The sequence below is a fragment of the Limulus polyphemus genome, unplaced genomic scaffold, assembly GCF_000517525.1.
Source record: "Limulus polyphemus unplaced genomic scaffold, Limulus_polyphemus-2.1.2 Scaffold259, whole genome shotgun sequence".
NCBI lineage: Eukaryota > Metazoa > Arthropoda > Merostomata > Xiphosura > Limulidae > Limulus > Limulus polyphemus.
In genome coordinates this window covers 742,831-752,136 of record NW_013665869.1, presented here as the reverse complement: position 1 = coordinate 752,136, position 9,306 = coordinate 742,831, and the positions used below count along the sequence as shown (strand labels likewise).

Below are 9,306 nucleotides of genomic sequence, written 5' to 3'. Positions count from 1 at the left end.
AACAGGAGAGTTATAATCTTCAACAGATAATGCTCCATTAGGACGGCTCGGACTAGACTCTAATCTTTGTTTCTTCATTTGGAGTGGTAACCTCTCTACTGAATATAATTTGAGCCCAATAATGATAATAAAGCACAAATACATTGTGCAAAAATAAATTAAAAAGCAAAAAATACACAACATATTAATGATAAAATTAATACTATCCAATCTTAGTAAAAAAAAACAATTTTTTAAAATATTAGTAATAATTATCTGGTTTTTATTTATAGCACAGTTTTAACATAATGCAACAACAACAAAGTGTTCCAGATACTTTATTTTTACATATACAGCACAGTTTTAACATAATGCAACAACAACAAAGTGTTCCAAATACTCTACCTGTACGTTTATATATATATAGCACAGTTTTAACATAGTGTACCACAAAGTGTTCTAGACAGCTTATGCAATGGAACTATTTATTTGGTGATCTTAAGGTCATATTTCCAGGCATATCTGTGTATGTTTTAATTTGTTAGTAGTATAGCATAAATAACTGTAAATGTACAACACTAAAAGAGTATAAAAAAAGTTACAGTTTCACCTGAACAATATATCTTTTTAGAATAATTTGAAAGATATAAAGATATCATATGGCACAAAATCTAGTTTTCCTTCATAAAATAATTTGTATACAGTGTTTCAGTTCTGTAAACATAGCAGCACCAAAATTTGAGAATATAAAAACAACAACATTAACTCTATTGCTACAGACAGGTCAAAGGTTGCATGTCACAACATTTTAAGAGTAATTGAATTCTAAACTACATTTTGATATAATTTTATTGATATACAATGATAAAAATTGTTTTCTTTTCAAAATTTAAATTTTAATATATGTTTAATTTTTTAATGCAAAAGGTAATATTTAAAAAAAATCCTAAATATGCTTTTTTTGTGTATCATATGGCATACCTTCTTGCTCAATATATATTTTATTACACCTATCATATAATGTCTATAGTGGTTGGAATCAATTTATTCCAACGTGTCTCTCATGCAAATCATATGTGTAACCTATCCACCAACAGGAACAGAGTACACTCACGTGATGCATGCAACTCTCTCTACTGAACTATCACTTCAAAGTTTGAAACATGATTGAAGCACTGAAAGTGAGTGGGAAGGAAGTGTGGGAAGAGGGAAGTTCCTATTCGAAATACATTTTCTTGGATCAAATGACGAACCCAACTGGTGAGTGTAAAAGGGGAGAAATCCCTGGACAAAGAGGGTTGGCAAGGGATAAAGATACAGGAACGGTAACCAGGGTTCCATGTGAGCAATATAACAACAAAGGGTATTCACAGGAGACAGAAGTCTATTGGAATTGGGATGGGGTAGAGATGAGAAATAGACGGTAAGGAAATAGGCAAAAAGGAAGAGTTACCTGATGAGCAGCCGAGGATTTGAGGAGGAAGGCACGACCTGGATAAAGGAAAAGATAGATATGGTAGTAAAGTATGCATCAATGTGAGGAACACCTCACAGACCGCAAAACCACCATAAAAACTAGACGATGAAGGGACCACTCCATTGGGTAAACTTTGTTGGGGGTGGGAAAGAGGTTGAAAGCACCCAGGACATGACATACAATTAAACAAATGTGTTGCACGTGAGCCCAATTGAGAAGATCCAATGTGCGAAAACAGAGGGATCTCAACTGGGGGCCACCTTGGTGATTGATATAAGCCACTACCGTGGAATTGTCAAAATGGATCATTACCAGACAGTGATTGGCAATGGGAAGAAAGTGATCCAAAGCCCAACGAACAGTTAGGAGATATATGCAGATAAGTATTGGAGATACCCATCTTGGTCATACAAAGACCTGGAGAAAAAGTTCACTGAAGATTGAGGTAGGATTCCAAGGTGAAATGTGGGAGGTGAACAAAAAAACCTTGTACGGATGAACAGAATCCTCAGGGAAGGTATGGGAAGGCACAGCAAAATCAGGAGGTGGAAACAGGTGATCAAAGTCCTCATCAACCTGACCAAGTTCCACAGGTTCAAGAGGAAGAGGGGGCATGTGTGTGTACTATGTTCCTATTGGTGGATAAGTGATGTATGATTATTTGCATGACACATGTTGGAATAATTTGATTCCAATAGGAAGTGGGTGGGTGGAAGGCTTGTGGCATGTGTAACAAGAAAGTTACAGAGGGCAGCAATAAATGTAGCTAAGCTTTTGAGTGGAGGGAAGTACCATATCGGAAAATTAATATAATAATATAATTTACAGTTCTTATATAAGTAAAATATCTAGGAATGGAGCTGTCTTCCACTGTGTTCTTGGATCCGGATTACAATAAACTCTGTGGGAAAGTTCTGGTAATTGCACTACATGAGCTTATTTGCTATTGACGATATCATATTATGGTGTCACGTAAACAGTCTAATGGCAGTTCAACAGGTTTCTACTTCAGTCGCTAACAGTAAAATATACACAAATTGAAAAGGTTAGAAGTAGTAACTTTCAAGAGAAGTGCCTTGGAACTTTGCGGTCAATAGAAAAAAGGATAGAAAGTACTACTAATTTTATTCTACATTAATCAATCTTTATAAAGTTTTATTGTGGTTTTGAGGTTGATCAAATTGACTGACACTGTATAGTTAGGGTAGCGAAAATAACACACAAGATACAGATTTCAGGAAAAAAAGGTTTGATAAGTATATATGGTTTTATTTTAGAAATTTCAGATGAAGAAAAGTATTTCTGACCTTAACATGAAAATCACTTTGCACTCCATATATTCACAGACAAATTTTTAGTACAAATACTAATTTAAAAATTCTGTTGTTGTTTTTTTTTTTTTGTTTACAAATGTCTTGTAATGTTTACTTAAAGCTTGAAAAATTTTGTGAAAATACATAAAACATGTTAAAAGTTGTTAGTAGTTATAGAACAGAAACCCGAATGTTTTTAGGGTCACAAGGTTGATATAATCCACATGGGCAGTAGCAAAACAGTGAATACAATTTTATGTTTGCTGTGATCATTTTGCACTGGAAAGAATCATTTAGACTGTTACTACATTCCCACCTCATGTGTACCCTGCTTGTTAATTCACAAATCATAAATGCAAAACTTCCAACTCTCAACTCCTTACAATCATGTAAATATGCTACAAATGTGGATAGGATTACACTAGAAGTGTATATTTAACCAATTCTGCATTCCACTAAACTGAATAACTTGAATAATTTTAATGAATGTAACATAAATAAACAACATCATATAGAAGACTCATTACATCAGAACTTTTGACTATCTCTAAATGCTTTTAATGAAGAGTTAAAGCTATCACAACAAAAGATAATCGGATTATCAGATCAGTTAGTTGGGTTTTAAATCAATCTTATTATAAGTAGATTCTTTGATAAAGATTATTACTGTGTCATAAGTTGAACTTTTCTTAAGTATTATTTCAATGATATATATGGCAGTTATTCTGGGATTTCTCTAAATATCTTAAAGATTAGTGCTTTATTGACAATGAAAGTTGGCTGAAATCCAAAACAATCTGTCCTTCATTATCATTCATACATCTACTTGAGAACCCTCAAAACCTAGTTTTAAAAATCTTCATAACAAGGTGAATATATTCTAAATTTGATTTACACAAATCTGTCTTCTATTATCCAGTTAATGTAATATATTGCATAACGTTTAGTAAGTAAAACAAATTAGCTTTAAAACGATAACCCTGACTCATACTACCTGAACTATGAGGTTTTATGTCAGTGATTTTGGTCTTCTTTGTGTGTTTAGGCTTTACTTTTCGCTTTCTACAGACTCTGCCTTCTTCAGTAACTTTCCACTTTTGTTCAACCTCTGTAAAATATACGTTTCAGATATTTTAAGAAAGATTAAGTTTACTGAAGAATAGTTGACACAGTTTCTTATCAATTGCAAGAAAGCATTAGCTTCAATTAGTTCTATATTTTTTTAATCACTTAACAGTTCTTAAGTTAAGTTTTAGTTTTCACTTTGCAACTATATCCCATACAATTTTCATTTATTAATATTTAAAAATTTGTCCTTCCAAAGTAACAGCTGTGTGACCTGTTCTTAGTTCAGGCTTTACCTAATATCAAATACCAATTATTCAAGTATCTTCATTATAATTCCTCCTTACCTATCTTTTCTTGAAAGGTGGTTGGTTGCAACTCAAGAAACTGTAAGAACTGAACTCTGTGTGGAAAATCAGCAGCAAGACAGAGTTCCTCAGAACTAATTTTTGTTGCCATTGGTAACAGAGTTGAACAATCCTTATTGATGTTGTTAGCATCATGAGGAAAAAGCTGTTGTTCTTCTAGAACTTTCCTTCCACGGACATACTTTTTCAAACTCTAACTCTACAGAGAGGGTCCAAGAAATTTTTACATCAAGTTATTACCTTTATAATGATTCAAACATTTCTTGAGTAATTGTGGCAATAGAAAATACTCTTAGCATATAATGATAAATCTAATTAAATTCACTCAACAAGGATTAGGTTGAAATATTGTTTTAAGTTTAAAACAATAAAGTTTTGGGATTATTAGTACAAATCCATTTTTCATTGTTAACTGAAATTATTAATTATTTTTTTTTACACAAATGAGCTGTATGGATTTTTTATAAGCACAACATTAAACTTAACATACCTACCAATGAATTAGTTTATTATAATGTAATAAGTACAAAACCTTAACTAATTTTTTTGAGGTGCAAGCTAACATTAACTCTCCGTAAATACTTGCCTTGTCTCTTTTGATGAGATATAAGCCCAAATATTCTAAGAAATTCCAGTTTCTGAAAAATTTGAAATTACACTTTGTCAATTAAGTTATAATTTTATACACTAAATTACTGACATATTACTAATTAATAACATCCATTTTTAGTAACATTAAATAATCTAGAATATCTATATTACAGAATATTTTTACTATTGGAATCAGACCAGTAAATGTGAATTAGCATTATTAATCATTTAAATTTGTCAACACACATTTATCAGCAGATAAAATAAAAATAGAAGAAGCAGAATACCAAATACAGATAAACAGAAATAAGGTCTTATTTGGTTGTGCAAAATCATTTAAGAGTAAGAATTTCAAAAACAAAGCATAGATTTGAAAAATATATAAAACTACAAAAGAAACTCATATTTCCACTCTATATTATGTATAAACACTAGAGCTGGAAATTGATACGAAAATAATCAACTGATCCAATGTCGTTCAGCTTAATCAATTAGTGTTTTCAATTATACCAACTGAACAAGTTTCATGTTAATAATTGATTATCAATCCATTTAAATGTAATTTTGATTAAGCAATTACTTTAAGTGATACTAATTGTTTATATTGATTAATTGCTCTGCTCTAACAAATGCCAGTGAAAATGGAAGCAGAGTATCAAATACAAACCTGGTCTAATTTGTTTGTACAAAATCATCAGTAACAATTTCAAAAACAAATGTATACATTTGAATAAAAATAACTTATATCAAACAATAAAAGAATATCATATTTGAATTGAGAATTATGTCCAAATATACAAGAAAAACTGATAACAGCTATATTAAAAATCAGCTTCTGTCACACAAGTTTTACCACTGTATTTCTGTATAAGTGATTTCTACTTTCTGTACTGAGAAACTATTCTTTAACAGACAAACAAAAGTATATCAATAGTAATTGTAGACATTAAATTTTCAGTTGCAAAGTTATAATATATATATATATATATATACTTAAAACTACCAAACCTTACAAAACTCAGTATGATAAAATCTTTCTGTTGTCTTCAACGTAAACAAAACAAAAAAAAAGTTATCTATACAAGCCCTCAGAAATCAAAACCAGTTCTCATGCAATACCAAGGTATGAATGTAAATTGAATTTAAAACACATAAACATGTATATTAACCTTGATTTGAAGTTTACAATAAGAAATAACTCCCAATATCCCAGACTACCCTATGTCAATAGCTTTTAAATATTTCACACCTACTTCAGAACAATAGCATACATCAAGACTTTTGACTCACTATATATCTCCATATATATCGAGTTACCATTATTGGTCCAGGTTGTTAACTTACTGTCATAGCAGATAATGTCTGTAGTAATAGCACCCAAATGCATTGGGGATATCCCTTCTATCAGACAAAATTTAAACACTGATGTTAAACTAGTCAGCTGTTATGGAAAATGAAATAAGGGTACAAAGCAGAGTGCTTACACGCACAACATCTCAGCTTCTACTGCCTTTCACTTCCCACAGCCAGTTGTGGGAAGGCAGTTACCCTTAAATTGCTTAAAGCAGCAATGAAACCACCCTAACATTTACATTAATTAAACTCCCAACCTCTGCCCTTGCAAAAAACACATGGAAAATTAAATTTAATTGTGTTTACTTCACACATTTTTTATTCAAATACAAAAAGACAAAAACAAACTTTTTTTTTAACTTTCAGTACCAAGCCTTCCTCAAATAAAAAATAAAATCAAATAAACTATTAGAGGAAATACATGGTTCTTCTTCAGCTTTTTCTTTTAGTAGGAATTGCCATCCTTCACATATATATTTCACTATATATATATATATATATATATTTTCTTTCAGTGATTTTGTTTGTCCATTCATGCAGTTACATAGGCTGATAAGACCCTATATAGATATAGAGTAACAAACAGTGGCCTTGTCAATGTAATGAAACTTCATAGAGCAAGTGCAAAATTATCTATTTAAGACTAATTCTCAATCTGATCTTGTTCTACAAAAATTAGCTATCATACTGCAATACCATAATTCATATGAGGCATAAAATGATGAATCAAGCTTTATAAAAAAAAATCCATGAAATAGATATTGTATCTATCTGAGGAAAGATGGTGATAAAATAAATAAGATAAGCCTAAATTGAAACAGGTATACCTTTGGACTGAGATCAAGATTTAGAGGAGGCCCTTTGGTAATAATCAGAATCTCTCTCAAGTGATTTTCCTCATCTTCATCTTCTGTGTCAAGTTCATCATCACTGAATCCACACTTTCCTGCCAATCTAGCCTTCTGAAGCTTCTCCCACTCCAAATCAAGCTTACTGATAAGCTTAGGCAATCCACTGGTACAGTCTGTAATTGTTTTTTCAGGAAAATGAGCAGCTTCTTGTGTCGATTCTCTGCAGGTAGCTTCAACTTTTAATACAGAGTGATGTTTATCCTCTAAGGTCAGAGTTGTAGAGATCTGTCCTGGTGTTGCCTCTGGTATATTTATGCTGTTATGGAAATTAGGTATCTGATGAGCCACCACTCTGGGAGACACTAGTTCCGTTTTAGTAAGTTCAGATGGTGAGCGACCTCTTGTGTCAGCAGATATAACACTTTTTCTTTCCTGATTAAGAAGGGTTAATCTATCTGGTGAGTCAAATCTTGTGGAATACAGAGATGGTTTGACAGTTGACCTGTCTGAATGTATCAAAAGACTAGAGTTAGGTAAAGGCGAGTGTTGTATATGAAGTCTGTCCACAATTGGAGAATTTGAACCTTGTCTTCTCTGAGGAATGGAATGTTTGATTATATCATTTTTCTCTCTGTTGATAAGCTCCATTTCACTCGCTACCACCTTTCTTCCTGTTACTGCCAGATGCTGCTTTAGGTCCTAATGAAGAAAACAAGTATCAAAAGAGGACAATAATGTTTAGTATTTATCATAGAAAGTCACATAACAAGTTGATCTACTCTCCAAGTTATAAATCGTTTCAAAGATTTTCTTGACAATGAGAAACTAATAATTAATCATAAACTATAAAAAAAAAAAATTAACACTGCCTTACCACCAGCAACATATTATGCAACCATGTTAACATTAAAAAACAGAGAAAATGGGCAAAACGAGCCCCCACTTTACTGTGGATAATCTCATAATAGTCAGTGAAAAAACCACAAGTCTCTGCACTATTTAAATAATATTCAGAATTTTAAAATATAAACACCAACCACAGATAGAATTTTAACATTTCAACTAACTACCAGAACAAACAAAAATGCTTTAAAATCATCAAATAATTTTACAATACAAGATATACAGTTCATGTTGGATAATATGCATCTTTATGAACTTAGTCATCAATTCTGTTCAGATCTTGTAAGTGGGTAATATAGGCCTGAATGTAGACAATAGATAATACTTATCCAATGCTTTTTAAGTTATCCAACTCCTGAAAGAATAATCAACTATTTGACATTTTATTACAACATAAATTAAGCTTACTCATATCAAATTAAGATTCACAAAATGTAACCCCCGACTCAAAGATTCCTGAGTTTGGTTATTACTTTCTGACTACACATAAAGGACTATGACAGTAATGAATAACATCTAATACCTGCTGTAAAAGTAATGAGTGATGAAATCCTAATCCTTCTTGTTGACTTTTATTTTGTTGGTGCGACATTCGATAATGAGGAACCCATTTATTACTGTTTTGGCTGTTGCTTCTGACAAGGTTGAGAGGTGCAGAGAAGGATGTAACAGGTGGAGAGGAATGTTTGCTAGACTGTTCTCGAGGTGTACCATGGGTGATGGATCCAGGATGACCTAAAATTTAACAACGTTACAGTCTTTGTTTGCTAAAACAAAAGATCGTAATTGTTGTAGTTCCAATTGAGATAAGATTTTCACCGAGATCATGGTGCATAAATAACAGTGGTTTCAAAACTTTAAGAATCATATTTTAAATAATGTTGACAACTAAACATTAACCTGTTAAAACTTAAGACTGTACTAAATGACATTTTTTTTACAGCTACTACTGTTACTAAATATTCATTGAAAGGGAAAGACATTCTTTTAAATTAAGTAGAATAACTTATGAATTCAAATTAATAAGTATTCAATGAAAAAAAAAATTATAATATTAGTCATAACTTCTTATCATGCTTTAAGGTTGAAAATAAGTTTTCCAAAAAGTGACCATGAAAAGTATTATCATTCATATTTCAGTCATTTTCAACGTCTATAGATATACAGCATTCATCCAAGACTAGCCTTGGTAATGTAATTTTGTATTTTACAAGTATTGAAAACAAAAAAGAAAAAAATAAGAATGTAGGGGATGGAAATGCCAAAAAGTACAGAAACAAGGTAGGAATGTACACACAAAAACATACAAAAATCCCTACATAAGTAGCCAAATCTTTTTTCTACAACTAAATGTTGAATTCCTGTCAATTGCACGAATTCAGGTTTGAATAAAAAACATTTCAATT

At 31.5% G+C, this 9,306-nt stretch overlaps 1 protein-coding gene across 1 annotated transcript in view; it reads right to left on the bottom strand.

Annotated features, from left to right (window-relative positions):
- LOC106478891 overlaps positions 1–9,306 on the bottom strand; it is a 71,460-nt gene that overhangs the window by 10,119 nt on the left and 52,035 nt on the right. The window contains exons 10-12 of the mRNA XM_022382576.1: positions 8,424–8,635; positions 6,974–7,696; positions 4,789–4,840 (exon numbers count right to left, since the gene is read on the bottom strand). Coding sequence (XP_022238284.1) covers positions 4,789–4,840; positions 6,974–7,696; positions 8,424–8,635 — 987 coding nt within the window. The remainder of the gene's footprint in view (positions 1–4,788; positions 4,841–6,973; positions 7,697–8,423; positions 8,636–9,306) is intronic.